This window comes from Megachile rotundata, chromosome 12, assembly GCF_050947335.1.
Source record: "Megachile rotundata isolate GNS110a chromosome 12, iyMegRotu1, whole genome shotgun sequence".
Classification (NCBI taxonomy): domain Eukaryota; kingdom Metazoa; phylum Arthropoda; class Insecta; order Hymenoptera; family Megachilidae; genus Megachile; species Megachile rotundata.
In genome coordinates, this window is record NC_134994.1 from 2,104,214 (window position 1) to 2,125,169 (window position 20,956).

At 26.2% G+C, this 20,956-nt stretch overlaps 1 protein-coding gene and 1 long non-coding RNA gene across 11 annotated transcripts in view; both read right to left on the minus strand.

The window, feature by feature from the left end:
• The window catches only part of RhoGEF2 (Rho guanine nucleotide exchange factor 2), a 100,316-nt gene that overhangs the window by 77,340 nt on the left and 2,020 nt on the right, over window positions 1–20,956 (minus strand). For 9 of the 10 annotated variants that reach the window (XM_076537989.1, XM_012282111.2, XM_076537994.1 and 6 more), the window contains 3 exons: window positions 7,388–7,623; window positions 5,307–5,356; window positions 5,040–5,097 (listed from right to left, as the gene is read on the minus strand). In XM_076537989.1, coding sequence (XP_076394104.1) covers window positions 5,040–5,097; window positions 5,307–5,356; window positions 7,388–7,559 — 280 coding nt within the window. In that variant the 5' untranslated portion in view covers window positions 7,560–7,623. Of the gene's footprint in view, window positions 1–5,039; window positions 5,098–5,306; window positions 5,357–7,387; window positions 7,624–20,956 lie in introns of those variants that run through there. The other variant, XM_076537993.1, reaches the window with a different exon arrangement.
• Window positions 269–987, minus strand: LOC143265496 (uncharacterized). The gene is made up of 2 exons (XR_013040110.1): window positions 522–987; window positions 269–456 (listed from the first exon to the last, which is right to left on the minus strand). It is a non-coding gene; the product is annotated as an uncharacterized LOC143265496 (long non-coding RNA).

Here is a 20,956-nt window from a genome sequence, read left to right on the forward strand (position 1 = left end):
TAGTTGTCCATCACTACTTTGTTTTAAATACTTACAAATAGAAATACAGAATTAAGGAATTCATAGCAGACATGGTTAATCAATTTTTCTTTTAAGAATTGATATACTAATCCCTTTCTGATACAATTTGCAGTAAATGTATCATATTGATCAAAAACATTTGTTTAGGAAAACAATGATGTACCTGAATCTTTTCCTGAGAATTGCAATATTAATCCTTCTCTGCTACAATTTATAGTGAAAATATAATCGTAAATAAAAATCTGTGTATAAGAAAGCAATAAAATTCTTTATTTTGACACAATATTTTCATTAATAAATGGTAATATGATTGCCGGCGAGATAATTTTAAGTTCTTGTTTTGTCCGCGCAGAGGTTAAAATGTTGCGGAATTTGATGGAATTACAGCACAGCTCTGGCAAGGTAGAGGCCGTCTATACACTCATTGTGTTGTACCTGATGTGTTAGAAAGAAAAGGACAGACTCTATGAACGGTCACCGCTATAAACTCCGATGCTTACATCACTGGAAACCTCGTCGCCGCAGCTTCGTTCATGTTGGTGTGTTCAGAATAAAGTCGCCGACCATCGTTTGTAATCTTTATAAATGTCTCTTTTCGCGAATACAGTTAACAAATGTAGCTCCTTTTTTCTACGCCTCACGACTAAACGTTAGTTACATGTCACTGAATAGAACATACACTAACGCGCAAAAGTTACAGAGAACATTCAAAAGAGGACAATTAAAGTTTTGTAGTCATTGAAACGACTCTGCAGTTGTGGAATTTTTGAATTTAGAAACTGAAATTTTGGGACTTGGAAATTTATAAACTGCGATACTTTGAGACCTATCGTTTTGAAATATTGCTACTTTGGGATTATTATAGATTTTCATATTTTGTGAACTTCAGAACTTGTCTAAAATTCAAAATTACAAGGTTTTTGATACATTCTAAAAACTGCGAAGGATTTTTTGAATTTTTAAATGCTTGAATGCTTGAATTTTGGATTTTTAGAAAATTTGGAATTTTGTAATGTTGGAATTCTGGATTTTTTTGTATTTCTAGAATTTCGGAATTTCAAAATTTAGAAATTGGTATTTAGCAATTTCAAAATTTTTAAATTTTGAAGTTTCTGAATGTTGTAACTTTGAAATTTTGAATTTTTAGATACTGAACCATTGAAATATTGGAATTTTAATATTTTGGAATTTCTGAACTTATACGTTTGGAATTTCAGAATTTTGTAAGTATGAGCTTTGGTATTTTGAACTTTCAAAATTTTTTAATCCTTAAGTAATAATACATTTGAACTTTCAAAAATTCAATTTTAAAACTGGAATTTTGGAATGTAGGGATGTTAGAATTTTTTAATTCCTGTGTTTTGAGACTTTGAGTTTTACATTTTCCAAACCATCAAACTTTTAAACCTTGAAGACTTTCGAGAGTACTATATTATAAGCAAATGAATCTAATAAAGTAATTGCTTTCAAAAATATTATGACAAATATTATGAAAGTCCTACTATAAAGGACACGTAAACAAGAAGTTCAAATAATTAATATGTAATGATTTTCAAAATGTAAAATGTTGTAAATTGTATTAATTTATTATCGCACATATAGTTAATATTCTAAAAAATACAAAGGAAGAATCTGAAAATATTCTGTAGGTTTTTATAAAATTTTAATAAATATTTTACGAACTTTGAATGCGAGTGTATCGCGCTTTTTCTCAATTCAAATAGGAACGGAATGAAACGCTAATCATACGATCGAACCTCGATTATTCAGAGGCTAATTATCACCAATTACTCACACAATAAATATAGTTTCGTAAACTACTAGATTTCTTTGTTTTACGTCACTTTTTTTAGTGTAACTTTGAATTGAATTGCATTATCTTTTCGAATTGATGCAAAATTATTAACTTATAAATTATTAGAGTAAAAAATGTAAAACAAAAAAATGTTGAATTTAAAATTTTATCTTGTAATATTGCTAAAAATTTATTTCATTACTTTAATTCATTTTTATTATTTAATTATATTATACCTATTAAGTTTGTGGTGCTGATTATCGGTCACCTTCATTTAAATTAACACATTCAACGTTCAAATTTCATAAAAGCTTATCAAACTAAAAATACATTTTAGTGGGCTGTGAACAAATACAAACTACCATATACACAGAGAAAAGAGGAAAATTATAAATCAATATGGAACTAACTCACAGGATTGGTCTCAAATAACTGATTTGTTAAAGAGGACTTAGCAATTGTTGATTTTTTGTTGCTTAATTTTCAAAAGTACGAAGATTCAAATTTAGTACTTCAGAAATTTGGTATTCGAAAATTTAGATATTTAGAAATTTGGAAACTTGTGTTAAGAAATTAAAAAAATTAGGAAACACTGAAATTTGGGGATTGGGGAATTTAGAAACTTAAAAATTTGAAAATTCGAAAACTTATGAATATGGAAATTCGAAAAGAACGTTACAAATTTGGTAAATTTAAAAATTTTTAAGTTGTGAAGTTTATATACATATTTAAAATCTCAAAACCGAAGGCAAATGCTAAGATCTTCACCACATTTATGCTCATAGAAAAGAAATCCACAGAGTAATTAAGTGTAACTATGCAATAATTATTTATTTATATCATTTTTTTAATGTTAGATTTTTACATTTTCAGATTTTCAGAATTTTAGAATTTTACAATCTTACTCTATTATATGTATAAGAATTAGTCATTAATCAAAACTATTATATATTTCGAACAATATATATTGCACAAATTATTGGAAATATTGTAAATAATTTCTTTAAGCTTTTCATCACTATGGGCACCTATGATCTGTATCATTAATTCACTTAATATACATATATAATTGACATCCCTTCCAATTTTTTGATATGTAATAAATGCAATTTCCATGTATATTTTTCACAAAGTAAGATTATTATATTATCTGTCAAAGAGTATGTGTCACTGCTAAAAAATAGCGTTCTTCGTTAAACTTTCCCATAGCGAGAGGGTTAATATGTAATATCTCATGGATCTATTTTTATAAAAGAAGGTTAATAACCTACGATAGTAGGGTAGACGCATCACTTATGATCATCAATGACAAGATATGAGAATAACTTACAAAAGGTATAAGCTATCCAGCTTATGTGTGTTCACATTATAAGCTTTCTAGATAGTCTACCTGGAAATGGTCAATCGACGGGAAAATTATACCATAGAGCAAAAAGTGCTTCCCCTTTGTATTTGCGCAAGAGTGTAGAGATGATGTAATAAAACAGTATATATGAAATTTATTATTTTTGAATATTATTTACGTTGATATTCATTTCTCAATATGTTTCTTTTCTTTTTAAGAAAAGCACCTTCATTGTATATCTAAACTTTTGAAAGTTAATACATCATGTTATTATGAATCTCTCAACTTACATATGATTTTAGACGTCTGTGATTGATAATTTAAAAAGATATTGATGTCAAAGTTTTTATATAATTTATGTTTTAAAGCTAAAAACGGACAACAAAGTTAATTTTTGTGAACGATGTCAAGCTTCCGTCGAATGATTTTAACATATTTCTTTTTTTAATCTATACAATTATGTTTATAACTTGTATAATGATGTAATCAATTTCCTAGATATAATATTTTATGTCATGTTATGTTATTATCGTATTATTTTAGTTGTTTTATATAATTAAAAAAATTGATTTTAAAAGTGGTTCTCAGATTTAATACTGCTTTTTACACAATAAATATCATAAGACATTTACGTGGAACTTATTATTTTATTGACAAATGTAAACAAATTGTTAGAATTATTTCGTTTATTTCGTGTGGAACTTCAACGTAGTTTATAAAATTTCAGAAAAAAATTGTTTGCACACCAAAAAAGTAACTTTCACAATTTCTATATAAAAAATGTAAAGAGTGAATTTATAACCATCCACTATTCACTTTTGAACATTATATTGGAATGTAAAAAATAAAAATTGAAACTATTCAACGGAAAATTCTCGCATAAAACTAACATTACTGTAGCTTTTTGATGCTTAATTAATAACTGCATAATCCTTTTGTTAAAAGTACATGTAACAATAGGAAAGATAAAACTGGTCGGAACTTTTACATTAAATTCGTAACAATATGATTTCCCAACTTACAAAAGCTCATTAAAATCTTATGAAAATAACTAGTTTCCTTTTTAGAAACAAGACATTGGCTCCACAATTTTTATTAGAAATATTGGTTTTAATATATTAAATCAAATTTACGTTTTTTATAAAAATTTTACCTCACAAAAAATAAACTGCTTCTGTTTTTACGAAAACCAAAACTTATTTGAAAATAAAAAATATGGAAAGTGTAAAATTATCTTTATTTAAAAAATATGGTAACTTTTATAAAAGTATTGGAGAATACATATTTCTCAAGGTATGTCTATGATACCCGGGAAAATTTCAAGATATTAACCAAGTTAAATAGTTTTAAATTAATTTAAATTGGATATTATAATATTTTATCACCACTACAATTTTGTATTTATTTAATTCACGGTAGGACTACAAATGTTACATTAAAATATGAAAATTTCTCTGCCGGATTTAAAGAATTAAATTTTCTAGTTACAATCACTAAGCCACAAAATCCAATATAGATGGATTTAAAAACAGAAAAAAAATTAAATTGAAAAAATTGAAATTAATCATGCTAACCAATTACTATATGTTTCGAAGGTCAGGTGAACAATATATTACATAAATAAATCAATACTATAATCGCAATATTTTATAAAGCAAAAGCAATCTTTCTGTAAAAAAGCTAATATATGTTCCCAGTTGATAAAACAAAACATTTACTTTTACATAGTAATATTTTCACAGCAGTTCATTTACAAAGTTAATTTCATTGTGCCAGCAAAATTTCTTCTATCTCGTTGTCAAATAACGTGGTAAGAGTCTTGAAAAAAGAAAAGAAAAAAAAGAGGTCATAGAAAAGAAAGAAAGTATGTAAACTTACACTTTATGAGTTGTACAACATCCGTATGCGTGGACTGCATTACATTCACCCCGTTAACCTGGAAATACCAATCATAGTTACAAATAGTAAAAAATCGTATGCTATTGTAAATTTAAATTCGTAAAAACTATACGTATTTATCAACAATCTGAATTTACAAGTTTAATTTTATTCGCGGCAAGACTATAAATATTTCCATTGAACATTTATGTACAACAACTAGCTTTAGGGTTATTTTGCAATAACATAAATTCGATATTAGCTCACCTTGATTATTTTGTCGCCCGCGTGAAGGCCAGCTCTCGCGGCTGCACCGCCTACAATGCATCATCATTGTCTTTTAACAATTTTTCTTTAACGAGACAACGAATAATAAATATTCTAACAACTTTTATCTTATCGACAACAGATTCTTGGTAACACTATTTTATACTACTTCTTCAAGTAATGCAAAATTACATTTCTAATGAGCAGAATACACGACCTTTGGAACGCGACGATCGAAATTTAACATATTTATTACAAAGTCTAATAATGAACAGTCTAATTTGACAATTTATGAAGTTAGGAATTTGGAAATTTAGGGACTTTTTTCATTTGAAAATTTGTGAAGTCAGCAGTTTCAAAATTTAAAGCATTTGGGAATTTATAAATTTGTGAAATAGGAATTTAACAAATTAGGGATTTGGAACTTTGAAAATATTGAATTCTGGAATTTGAAAATTTTAGAATTACACAATTTTTTAATCTTTTAATTATTCTAAATGTAAACACAATCTGTTTCGAGAATTGTGTATGCCTCTTATAAAATAATTTAAAGGAATGAAAACCTAACGTAAAAAAAGGTAAAATAGCATGTGTAGAAAATAATAGGCATTATCGAGATTAATTTAACGTTAATTCATTAGAGCTTCAGAGTCAACAAGAGTAAATTATTAATACAAAAATTTGGTAATTTAACAACCTAAGATTTTGATGAAAATGTTCAAGCTCTTAAAATACGAATGATATTGATATACCGTATAATATTCATACAATTTAAATGTTTACATAACATTTAGTGTACAAGATATATTGATAAATTTTGAATTGCTGAGACTCGCCTGTTAGACAATGCAACTCATGTTCTTTCAGGATTTCATTATTGTATCATATTATAGTATAAAAATAAACAATTTATAAAATAATAACATAGAAAATACCACATATTTAACACATTTGTAGCCACTCAAATAAAGTAATTATAACGCTACACTAATCGTTGGCACATTCAATTTTAGTAAGAATTCATAAGAATTATATATTATTTTTTAACTATAATATATTATTTTTTAACTATAAAAGATATTTAATGTTAGCTGTTTTATTATTAAATTTAACATCAAATAAATTTACTGTTAGTTTAATCCAATTTAATTATTATTATGTATCATATCGAATTTTTGAAATATGTAAATTCAATAGAACTTTTTCTTTAAACGTAAATAAATCACAATACAATTTCTTAAAATAAAGGATTAATTACTCACCATGATGTATTTTTTATAATATAAATATATTACAAGTATTTTAAACAATTTTGAAATATTATAATTACGTTTGAAGTATAAAAAACAATTAATATACTGAAGAAATTCAATATGTAATACGTGTGTTGAACAAATAACTGATTTTGTTAAAATTAAATATATTATTTTTTTAAATGATGTGATTATAAATTCAAGTGTTTAATTTATTTTTCTTTAATTAAAAAAATGAACATAAAATTTAGTAGTATATATTCTTTGACATTTATTAAAGATTTCATACTTCGTTTATGAAATTAGTACACTTATTAAAAAGAAGTTAGTAACTTATTATGTGCCAATTATTAATACTCGTAGTTTTAATCAACATACTAAGTACACCAGTAGTTATGGTCTGCTATCTTTTTTCATTGCTTTTATAATACTTTTATTTCATTCTAAGGTCATCACAGCTTTATTTTCACGCTTTTCAAATGTAAAATACAATTTCACTAAACAAATTTAACCTTTTGAGGCCTTGACACAAAGCGGTAATCATTGTACTGCTTATTTCTATATATTCACCATAGATTCACACAGTATTCACAATATTTAAGAATAAACTTCCGAATCTTAATTGTTTGTGTTCCACATTGATTTTGAGTGGTGTTTAAACCATCGACCGCAAAAGTGTTAAATACGTTCAACTTATATAAGGCCGTAGTACCTCAAACGATCAAACGCCTGAAACAGACTATTGTCTGTGTTGTTTCCACAAATGCTATAGTGTGTTTAATTTCCACGTAAGTCGATTTTAAAACTCCGATTAATATGGTAACACACCTTCCTTCACCGACTGAACGTAGACGGGGTTATCGCCGGAGACTTTCATCCCGTATCCGGCCTCGTCTTTATAAACGACGAGGATGGCGACGGGTGCTGGTTCAACGGTTCCACCCCCGGTGGCGCCCCCGCCGCCCCCGACGCTGCGCCGCAACGCCGCCGTTCCATTCATCCCTTCTTCGATCTCCGCCTATCCTCCTCTCACCTCTGCCGCCGCTGCACCGCGATTCTATGACCTATAAGCAAAATCAAATAACGTTAATAATAAGGTAAATACCCTACTGCTCACACGAGTCATATTTATTAACAATTAAGTGGAAATTTTGTTTCCGTAATTCATTACTTATATCACGCAAAAATATTATTCTACAATAATCCAAGATTCAACGTTTTTAAACTCTTTTCATAATGACTCAAACAATTTATACCCTCTTTGTTAATTATTTTTAAATGGATATATTCAAATTTTTGTATTTTTTACTAATTTTGTTTAAATACTGAAATTATGTGTATTGCTTTATCTGCCAGTAGTACGTGATAACACTGGCCAGTAATTAATCGCCAAAGACACAAATGCGATTTCACGTGAAACTGACTTATAAAACGAATTAACTTTAATGAATTGATTAGATTGCTGATATTTGAGTCGTTTATTTTGAAAGTAGCGCAAGTTCATCCTTCAACAAAAATATGAAGATAATGGTAACAATAGATAAAACTTAATATGTTATTTTATATGTAAGCAATCTATAGTGAAAATAATTTAAGTTCTCTAATATTTGGGGGGTTCGAAGTTTGGGTAATTAACAGCATTAATAAGATGTTTATTTTGAATTGATACTAACCCATCTTACGTTGATATTATTTTTAATCGAATATATTACAGGACAATTTAGCTCTGGTAAATTTTATTAATATTGCTAATAATGTAGAAAATTACAAATTGCATAATATTCGTGGTATAAATATCAATATGAGTGATATCAGTGTGCAAATAAGTTCAAGTTCAGTTTCTGATAAATACTCAACGAAATCGACGCGGTTCTTGGTTTAGTATCGATGCACAAAACACATTAACAATTTCACTGTTATGCGAAAATTAATTACGAATTTTAGTTTATTTTATTAAAAAAATATGTGAGCGAAGTTGGTAGATAATAATAACAAAATAGAAATACTTTTTTAGGCAATAACAACGCTCCAAATGAATCTTTATTTCCAAGGAATTTTATTATTTTCATTATAATTATAGAAATAAGACCCATAAGAATTAGTAATAAAAGAAGAATCTTGGCGTTAGAATTTGAATATGAAGACAATTCGGACCCAAATGATTAAAAAAAATTGAGACAAAGACTATGAAGAATTAAAATATTATCCCTTTAATTAACGGTTACAGTAATTCACTACTTTTGAAAGTGAGGCAAATCCCTCACAAAGATATAATAAAACCTTTACTTTTCTTACTAAATTCTTTAATACTATTGAATAATAAACATACATTATTTACCAAGAAAAAATACGATAAATTTGTCTATTGGTGTTTACTAATATTTTTTAATTTATTGTAATGCAAACCCCTAAACATCTCGCACTAACAACTAATGGATTTTTTTCTCTATCAAAGTAAACGGCTCATTTACTGTATTAAAGTATGTTTTAAATTTTATACATTTATATTAAAAATAATTATCAAAAATATAACAGCTCATTCTTAAATTCGACATAATGTCAATATGGTCTAAAACTTAATAATGTAATTTTAACCATTTCTTTTCAATTTTTAACCTTTTTACAAGTAACCAGTGAAAACTGGTTTGATGTGCCAAAATTAATTCAGGACCAAAGCCCATTGTAAATGATCAAATGAATATATTTGATATATTTTTTAACATCTTAATATTTTTATTAAGCAATTTTTATTAATACAAATTTAATAATTGGAACAGTAACAGTTAATGACTAGGATATGCCACGAATACAGTTTAACTACTAGGTCATATAAACATTTTAAAATTTTTAATTTATTTAAAACTTCTTCTTTCATAAATATAAATTCTTATTATTATATTTGAAATTAGAAACTTTTTCCTTTCAAATTTTTACAAAATTTGGTTTAAAAAAAAAAAACAAATTTTACATTTTCAAGCACGTTTTGTGACCGAATTACAAGAAATAGTGGACTGCAAAGTTTGTCGAGTATATTGATACTATTGATGTTGTTAAAATATGTTTAATCAGCCATTAAATACGAAAAGAAACCAAGTTTTAGGATATTTTGAAATTTATCCTAAAAAACAAGAGTCCAGTGAAAACTCGAACAATATTCCTAGGGAATAGCAATGGAGAAATCATTTATCTGGAAGCAACACTCAAGGAAGGTTGCGAAGATGACGTTATTATCAAACCAGAATGAAAAATATCTTTGAGGTAAGCGGAATTTTGAAAGTGATACTCGTTCAATAAATACTCGCTTGATAAATACCCGTTAGGAACGACCCTATCACATGCGCACTCATGATATTCCATTACTTCGCTGGGTAACAAACGCAATACATATTGACATCTGACATAAGCAACATTGTAACTTCTGTTACAGTATTTCGCAACTATAAAACAAATGCATTTAAAAAGAAATAACTTGTTTTTACGTAGGAGTTATGCTTCTATTACAATTAGAATTACTTTTAATTGTCAAAAATCAAGTATTGTAACTCAACATTTCCGAATTTTCAATCTTAAAAATATTATATTAGGTGCTCCTTTTTTAAAAATAATATAAACCGATTTATAATCGACTGAACAATTTGAATAAACATTGATAAATTTGTATAATGTTTCTAAAACTACAAACTTGTTCAATTTTACTATTACATAACAATTAATAAAATGGTTGAAGAAAATAAATGGTTTATTCAGCCATAAATGAACCTATACATATGTATATGATTTTCAATAATAACACGTAAACAAACAAACAAGAGTAATTTTGTACTTATAATTTAATTGAAGTTGGCTTTTATTGTATGTATATTTTCGACGTAAGCAGTTATAATTAAAATGAAAACATATAGGTAAACGTACAATTAACTTTATTAAGAAATATATTCAATTTCATTATTTAAAAAGTTTATAATAAAATTGTTAGAGAATCGCCATTTCTGCTAAAATTGGCACGTCTACATAGGCATGTATAAAAAGAGCGTTCTGAACTTCCCGGTCTTCACTCTCATGTGTTTGTCAGCGCACTGAAAGTATCGCGGTTCAAAAATATAATTTCATGTCGTTTATATCTTGATAATATTGTTTGTTTCTACAACCATAGATTAAATAAGTGAAATTAAACTAAAAGAACTATGGAAAATAATGATCTTAACTACTATTAGTTAATAGCAGGTATATAAGCTAATAAATTTATCATATCGTTATATTTATTTTCTGTTGTAGGCTTTAACAAAATTGAGATGTTATTGTTTTCTCAAAGGCATTGCAACTCATTGTAAGTTCTCTGATTTAATAACAATGATATCAAACAATAATTACGTTAAAATTTAAAAAAAAAAAACAAATCAATCGCTTAAATTTTGCGAAACGAAACTGCATGGAATGAGAAAAATGTAACTTTTCACAATTTCATCTGAGCAATTATACCGTTATCTTGTTTATGCCGCTTTACCTTAAAGACATTAGCTATTAACTACTCTAAACATGTTAAGAACTTATCCTATATTCAAAAGAAAAACATTCTTGCAATAACATTTTACAATTAAACTTCGTTTAATTAATGCGTATAAATACTGTATACCATTAAGCAAATTTTCATAAATATAAAAAAAAGATAGCTATGCCTAATTAAAGCTGTTATCAAATGACTTTTTTCTAAAATCAAATTAATAGTATTTTATATTACCACATTTATATTTTGAAACACAAATATATAAAATGTAATTACTTGTCAGCTTCAAAATTAAAAAATTTTATTTAATAAAATTTCATATATTTATTAATAAAATTGTATAAAGAAGTACCATTACTCTGCCGTTTTCACCGCCATAGGTAAGTACTTTATTGTTTTATGTAACTAATAAAAATAAAATAATTGTGAAATTACAGTTCATTGGTGTTAATGTATAAACATAAATATAGTTAGAACAATATTGTAAAAGAAGTTATTTATATATTACTCTTTCTACGTACCATAACAAAGGATTGTTTTTTAATACTTTCACACGCTTCAATAAAAAACTGATTTTTTATCATTCTTATGCACGTTAACAAATTAGATGATCGGTTATGATACAAATGTTTCAGCGCTTTTAGGTAACTCTTTTAATACAAGTATTTTTATTATTAACCTTTACGTAAACCAAATTTTATAATAACGTTTGTTACATTTAGCTAGAAAACCTGAAAATATCTTATGCTACATTTTTTATGGGACGTTACAGTATTAGCTACGAATTAATCTACAGTAAAAATTAATTTCCAATGTAAATTTGTTAAGGTAATCTAGTAAATTTTTCGTAGGAAATTATTTTAGACTTCTAGAAAATTTTGATACTTTAAATAAAAAAATAAAATGAAAATTATAGCAAAGTGCAAATTTCGCAAGAAACAAAAACATTATCAAATAATTAAAAATGTGTACAGTTATTCAAAAAATCTTACTTGAAATAAAATCTCATTTCAAAGAAAATATCTTTCAATTAAATCTTATTTGTTATTTTCAGATATTTTGATTTTATCCGAAGTTTATATTTGAAATTTTATAAATACATTTTTATTGAAAGAATTATTCTTGGTTTTTAAATATCTTCATTTTATTCGAAATTTATACTAAATATTATTTGAAATAGTGATCAGGTCTGGATTTAAAAACAATTTTGGTTAATTATTAAAACTAATACTTCATATACTATTTATTTAATATTTCCTTAAGAAGCTTTTAAAAACTCGAAGTAAATTAAAAATGATGGTCTTGAATGTAAAAAATAATTAGTACATTGTTAATTTAATCGATATCAAAATAAAAAAGAAAATATATTTACAAAATTAAATTCTTATGAAATTGTAATGACGAGATAAACAAACTGTTTTCATAATTTGCTTTACTAATATCTATTGTGCACTTCATATTATACAAATATTGTTTTAAACTTTTTTTTTGTAAAGTGGCTGCAAAAAAATGGCAGCGTTACAGGTAACACCCTGTATATCGATATATGGAAAAAAACTCAACTTAATAGAAACCTTTTTTTGCGAAGAAAAAATATACCAAAGGATAGTCATTTTAAAGATAGTAATCTTGTCTTGAAACCCTAAAAAAACTATTAATAAATAATTTATTAGTACAAATATATATATTTTAATCCTTAACAATTTGTTATAAAAATTATGTTTGATTAAATACTAAACTAAGAAAAAAATATAACTAGGCGTAATCGGCAGGCACACATAGAAAATAAAAATAATAATAATAATAATAATAATAAAATATATATATGCTGACCGAATTGAGTAACCTCCCCCTTTTTCGAAGTCGGTTAAAAAATCATGTTTGTTTAAGCCACCGTCTCGTAATTTCAAAATTTATTAAGTGAAGTTCTGTCTATAATTTATAATCTAAAGATGCCCTAAAATTGAAAAGTTCAAGAAAAATATAATCAGACAAATTGTAAATTAAAAATTCCAGATTCAAGGAAAGATGATAAATGTCACAACTCTTCATTAAAAGAATAATCAAAGTCAAACAAAATAATTTTTGTTCAGGACACGTACCGTGCTAATTGAAAAAGAAAGTCGCACGTCTGTAGAAACAGACTTATAATAATGTTTAAGTAGTTATCTGATTTAATCATGATTTCATTTATTGTAGCAATTTATTTTTGTATTGTTAGAAATAGCTTTATAAGAATTGTAAAATATTACATATTCTTTTATATTCCGTGTTACTAATTCTATAATTGTCAGTATGATCTTTAATCGGTTCTTTAGGAAAATTAATCAGAATGCACATTCTTTTTTATTAAAATAAAGATGAATTAAGGTTCAAACTATAAAAATAAAGCAGAGGAGGGTTCATAAAATTTATTTTTCAATTTTTATAATTACTTTTCGCTCACATTCTTCGCGGTTATGGTTTGAAGTAAAGAAGGTTGAACTTTTAAATATTGACGTTAAAATTGTTACATAAATAATCACAGTAAAATAGTAAGAAGCAAAATTTCATTTATTATTCTAAAATTCAGTATGAAAGTACGTGTTGCAATAAACTATCTACATTATCGCAACATGTGTGCGTATTTCTCTACTTTAATCAATTTATTAAAATTGATATTATCAAAAATTTTAACCTTTACTTCAAATGCAAGTCTTATGATTATCGTAAAAGTTTGTGACAAGTATTTCTGCGTCGCCATTTTGCATCTTTTTCTACATCACCAAATTCTACATTGCAGAAGAAAATTATATAATTTAAGTATTACGTACAAAAGCATCTTTTCCTACAAAATGATATATATAATTTTAAGACCTGCAAGGTGGTGCTACTCTTTGAATAGAATAGTTAGATTGTAAAATAGTAACAATAGTAAAATTGTAGAATAATAAGATAACAGTATAGTAGTATGTATCACATAAGTATGGTGGAGTATCAATGCACTAATACAGTTATGGAATAATACAATAGTCTATTGCAATAACAGTATAGAAGAATAGTTGTATCTTGATAAAATAAAATAGTAAGATAACAGTATAATAATAGAATAGTAATTACAATAGAATTGTAATATATTAAAGTTAGATTTTACCACTGCTCACCAAAACTCTTTACATATCATTTTAGTCGTATTAATGTGCTAAATACTAGCAGTACATTCATTTTTAATATAAATAAAATGTGGTGAACTTAGAAAAATGTGAAAACTTGCAGAAGTAAAAATGCTATGTGGTTATTACTTAGAAAACAAAGAAATTTTTAGCTTCAATGATTATTATATCTCGTAAAAATCAACATTTGGCATAATTTCTTCATATACACGTAATAGTCACACACTTTTAGGTTTTTTAAAAAACTGCCGCAATCTACTTATTTTTTCAATGTGTACGTTTGGATGCAACTTCCTTTAAATAAGGGCACGCATAAAAACTTGAAAATTTATGCATTTAAAAATTTTAAAAATTCTCAAGTTTTTAAAATTTACAAGTTAAAATTACAGGTTAAAATTACAAATTTACACGTTACAATTTCTTACGTTCTTTATTTAAAATGTTTGATTTTATAAATTTTAAAATCTCTACATATAAAAGTTTTTAAATTTCCTACTAAATTAACAGATCGTTAAATTTATAGGAATTCTTAAAGTTGTAATTTTCAACATTTCCAAATTCACAAATTACTAAAATCCTCCCAATTGTTAAATTTACTAAATTCTTAAGATTCTAAGTTCCGAAATCCCGAAATTTCTAGACTTCTAAATATCCAATTACTCAAATTTCTCCATTCTCCATTTATATGTCGCAATTTCCAAATTCCTGAGATTCCAAGTCCCTAAATTCCCAAAACACTAGTCCCCTAATCACTAGATCGTCTAGTTCTTGGATCCCTTAATTCCTACAGCTCTTAATTCATAGATCCCTTAATCTCTAGATCCCCAGATCTCCTAATCCCTGGATTATTTAATTCCTAGATCTTGTAATCCTTAGATTCCTTCATCCCTAGACTCCGTAATTCCTAGATTTCCTAATCCTTAGCTCCCTTAATTCCTAGTATCCCAACTCCCTATATCGCCATATTCCAAAGTTTCAAAAGTTTTAAATATATCAAAAATTCTTAAAAATCCAAAAGTTGATAGCCTTTTCAGTCTTCCTTGCCATATTTTGTTAGAAAATTACATCTCTGGAGATATTATAACTCCAGCTAAACGTTTTCAAAATATTTCTGAAATTACAAACGAACGGACATCACATGCATATGAGAAAGTTGTTCAGAATGTTGGACTCGACAACGTATTTCGAGATCATTGAAATCGATGAAATAAACGCTATTAAAAGTTCAAGTTTTACATATCATTTCCACTAAAGACGAATATGATATTCGTAAAGCGCCAGAAATGTATGAAATGTACAATACGTTCTAAAAGCTTTGGAGGAATAGTTACGTCTTACCTATTATGTCACTATTAATATTATAATAATATAATAGTAATAAAATAATCAAATAGTAATATAGTAAAATTCTAAAATAGTAAAATAGTAAAATGTTAGAACAAATGTATAAATGAATTAGTGGTATAGTAGAATATTATATTTCATAATGGAATATTAATAGTAGCTATAGTAGCACAATAAAACAACAGCACAACAGTATGAAACACGTGACTTTACAAATTTGACTTCTAATTTATAGCATGAGGATACTATAGCTAAGTAATAATAAAAAATAACATATAAAGTAGTTTAAAATAGCGCTTCTTAAACTATAATCAGTTCAGAGCCAAAACTCCTATCCAAGATTTTAAAGTTCCAAGGTATATCTAACAAATTTTGAAACTTACAATTTTTTAATTTCAAAGTCATAAAGATCCAATGTTCAAAAATTTAGAAATTGTAAGGTGCTAAAGCATCAAAGTTCAAAAGTTTCAAAATCCTAAAGTTCTAAAGACTCAAAGATTCAAGAACTTCAAAGTTCTGGGACCCAAAAATTGCGAATATTCAAAATCTCAGGGTCTCAAACACCGAAAATTCGAAAATCCCAAAGTTCCTAATTTTTAAATTCTATAATTCAAAAAAAAATTCTAAAGATTCAAAGACCCAAAATTAAAAAATTTCTGAATGTTAAACATCTGCTACTTTTATTGGGTCAAACATTGCAAAATCATGACACACATAATTTGCGAAAAAAATTGTTTGTAAACATTTTTCGTAAAATATTTAAAAGAAGCCATATATCTTTATCGACAGGTTATTTTATATTTTTGTCTGGTACTGTACCTGCAGGATAAACCGCTTAAAGTGACCACCTTAATTATCTCCGTTATTTGTAGAGACATAAAAAAGTTTATTCCTCAAAGTTAGACGGTATAGCGACACCCATAACATAGCTGTAACAATTTTTTTGTAAGTAGGAGGATCTTCAAAAATACCAAGGTCAACATAACCCCGATATCACCTACTTTTTGGTTTTATCTATTTAGTACCTTTACCCTCCAGAAGACGAAATAATTGTTTATCATCTAAACTAAAAATTAAAACTTTACTAAAAAATATTTAGTAATGTCTACACGTGGGTTACTTTAAAATAAAATGTAATTAAAAAATTATGAGATAAACAGCAACATAATTTTGGCTTTTAAATATCAGCTTATAAGAATTTTTTTAAATCAAATCGAATTTCTTGATTAAAAAGTACTGAAGTAAATTCTGCATAGCATTTTCAATTGAACTGCAAGAAAGTTTTGCTGATTCTGAAATTATTAAAAACATATAGTTAACAGAGGTATGCACTGAATTTATATTTTGCAATCTAATTGTTATGTTCTGAAAAAATAAACATTTACAAACAGTTCACTAATTCATTTACTCGTAGATAAATTTGGTTGGTGTTCATAGTTAAAATTTGAAATGGTATCAAGCTTGATAACAAATAAATAATTATTATTATTATTATTATTCATTCGTGTACTTTCTACTTATATCAACTTTCTTTTAGTAAAATGATTTAATACGTTTCATAAAAATAATTGATATTTTTGTTCTGATACGATTCAAATTACTTTCTACGCTTTATACAAGCTAAACGTAGACCTGTTCTATAAACCGATAAATGGATTACGGAATTCAACAAAATTAGTAGTAAACGATCGATTGAAAAAGCTACAAATATTTTTCCGTTCCTTAAAGTCCTCAATTTGAACTGAATTCTTTGCTGCAAACGTCGCATAAACGTTTAATGATTCATGATTTCTTAATCTTATTTAACTCAACACATTAAAGCAAGTTGAAACGATAATACAAGAATTGAGATTGTTGTGTTTATAAAATATTATTCGATATTAATCCACTGGTTTGTTAGTTCGCAAAATTATTCCGAATTCATTCAGTAATAAAATCTTCGCAATTGCACAAAATAAGTGTACAAATTGCATAATTCTTCCTAAGATGTCAAACAATTTCAATTTAATTACTTAATGAAAATTAAAAAGAAAGAATGTGTTTCGATTGAAACAACTGTTACGCTTTGATGAATAATTACTTCTTAACGAATACAGGATGTTTGATCATTCACCACATACGAAGCTAATAAATAATCATGGTCCCCTTATCAGCGGGATTATGTCTGTCGTGGCTGTTTACTTTCAGAAGCTTGTAATAACGTATATTTCACGATCGTGTTTAATTAGTATTTATTGCCTTGCTGGGATGCCAAAAATTTCATGTTTTACATACCTGTTTGTACGGCATTAAAATAATTGTATAGTCAGAAATCAGAACAAACGACACTTTGTCATTTATAAAAAAAAAAAAACTGGTTATTTAGTTAGTTCGGACTTGCTCTGTTCGTGAATCACACTTTCAAGACCATTCCATCGTCAATAAAAACACATTTAAAAAGAAAATGATTCAGACAAAAGCTTTTTATTTTTTCAGATCTTGATTAAGCTGATGCTTAAAAATGCTTAATCGCTTAAAAATTTTATTATCTGAACTGAGAAACGGGCCTTGTAGAAATTGTATTATAATTTATAATATTTTAGGGAGTGCTACTCGCTTGCTAATACTGTAAATAACAAATTCATACATGAGGTTCTCAATTAATCCGATTATTAACGAAGTATTTGTTGTTATTAGTTAGTGAATTTCAACATAAATATCCTCACAAGGGAAATTGACGTATTATTGTAATGATATTGTTTTCGAAATAAGTTTTTATAAACGTAAAATGTCTACTCTTAAAAACTGCTGACTTACAAATTTACTTTGCAGTAATATTTCAATGTTAAATAAACACGTTTTAGAATTATAATAGGTCGAAAAGCAAATTTGTATTCTTTCTCTTGAAAAGCAAAATTTAGTAGCTGTTAATGATTCCTAATATTTAATTGAAAAATATAAAAACAGATACCATATTATTTATTTGTAAGAATTGACTATAGTATCTCATAAGAAAATAGAACAATATTTCTTTGATGTAATAAACATCACTTTAATCCTCATATTTATCTTTTTGTTGCATTCTGTTATAAGTATGTCATGAAATTTTTGTACTTTAACAAACGTAAATAAAATGCGTATTTTATCAGGAATGGAATTATAAAAAAATGCCTTCTGTAATTATAATTTAATGTTTCATTTTTTCAATATGTGGAAAGTTATTTATAATTGTACATAAATTGTATTTAAATAAACTTTTAATATAGAAGAGAATTTATCCACTGTTATTTTCTACTTATTCGTTTATCAATATATCATCAAATTAATCAAACTTTACAAATTCGAATCTGAAACTAATTCGATGCTAACCAAAACTTAGCGAATATAATTCATCGTTATCGCATAAGTGTTGCTATTGATTATCCGTAAATTATCAATATCTTATTAATACCTAACGATATATCGATAATTTAGTGATTTTGTTAAGGTAAATAGTACGTTTGTCATTCAGTCTATTAATTCTTATTTAAACTTATCAAATTAACAAACTAAATTTAACTTAAACTAATCTGTACATAACTTCATAGTTTAAATCTGTTGGTTTCTGTTTAAATTTCAAACCTAACCGGATTTAATTATTCGTTTCTAGGCTGCAAATAGTTTGAACTAACGTTAAAGAAGATTCATGAAATTTATATTAGAAATTGTTTTATTCATAAATGCAAAATTATACGTTACAATTCACATAAGTTATTCTTATTCACTACATATTAAAATGTTGTTAACAATTTGATAAATTGTTAATATCCTTAAAGCCAACATAATGTGCCATTGTAACAAATCTAATTATCTAATAACTTAACACAGCCTAACCAAACCTAGTCTAACCCTAACTTTAACTTAACGTAATCCTATGTTAAGCTAACCTAATCTTAATCTAACCTAACAATACCTTTAATTTAATTTAACCTAAATTAATTCAACTTAATCTAATTTAAAGTAACCTGACCTAATCTAACTTAATATAATCTAATATAATCTAATGAAATCTAATAGATTTGATTTCAAGAACCAATTCTTATTTAAGGTTATACTATATCCAAAGTTTAAACAAGAATAATTAGATATGAATGATAAAATAACATATCTTAGGTTAGGTTAAATTTGAAATTTAAACAAAAATAAATGGATCTGAATAGTAAAATTATGCGTTGCATTCTGTCTCAGTCATTTCTATTAGCTCTAACAGTATCTTAACAATAGCATCAATACATTTTTAAATACTAATAAAACATCGATATTATACGCATTATCAGTAGCACCACTTCTTCATTGTACTTTTTTTTTGAGAATCGGTTCTAAAATTTTTGCCACTCCGTACAATGATATTTTTTAATTACAAAAATCTATGACAATGACGTCTTAAAGTCCATAATGTTAAATTAAATTTCAATATGTCTGATTATAAATTATACATAGCAGTACAAGAAAGATAAGAGAATAACAAAAAAAAGGTTATAACATAGTAGTACTATAAATACAAAAACGTACTTATTATCACGTTTTCTGCACTACTGAATTTTATAATATAAAAAGTTTTAACCAGGAAGAAATAAATGATTTTTTACGATTTATTTTATATTTTTTTTGCAGTTCATCGTATAAATTTTGTATAATTCTGACTAACTTTGCTACTCCAAAAACTTACTTTCATACGCAAATACACATAGAACACCACAAGTTATATACAACCAACTCGGCACAAATAGAAATCAAAAGTTGCAGTGAAAATTACTGTTTCTCATTCCTTGTTAGTACCAGTTAAAAATATCGAAAGAATATATCCGATTTACTTATTCGAATGAATCAGATTTTCCTTGATATCTTTTTGCAGTATTATCTTCGGCGATTAAGTAAATTTGAGACTACCAAACAAAGGTTACTATCAAAATTCTCAGAAATGAAAGCTTCAGTTGTATTGTATTAATATTTATATCTTCTTGCAATCAAGAAGTAGCAAAATTGTTTATTATTTAAAATTATTTTTACCTCAAATAAATTCAGAAAAACAGTATTGAAAATAATCAACCAAATTAGGTTAAGAAATCCAATTTTCTATTTACTCACCTAATTAATACTTCAATAGCAAAAAATAAATACTAATAATTATTTCAGTGGGAAATGCACACTACATTTAGTATTCTCATTTCAATATACTGTAATGTATATTGAGGAAAAAATAATTGTATCAGGATTTAATTCATTCTTTTAAAACAGAAATTATATAAACTAAAAATACAGAATTTTATTTCGGCAATGGTAATTAATGAAAACTTGCAATTCAATTTCTTGTTATTAAATGTAAATAGAAAAAATAACCTTCATTAGTTTAACATTTTTATTAAAGAATAAAAAAGA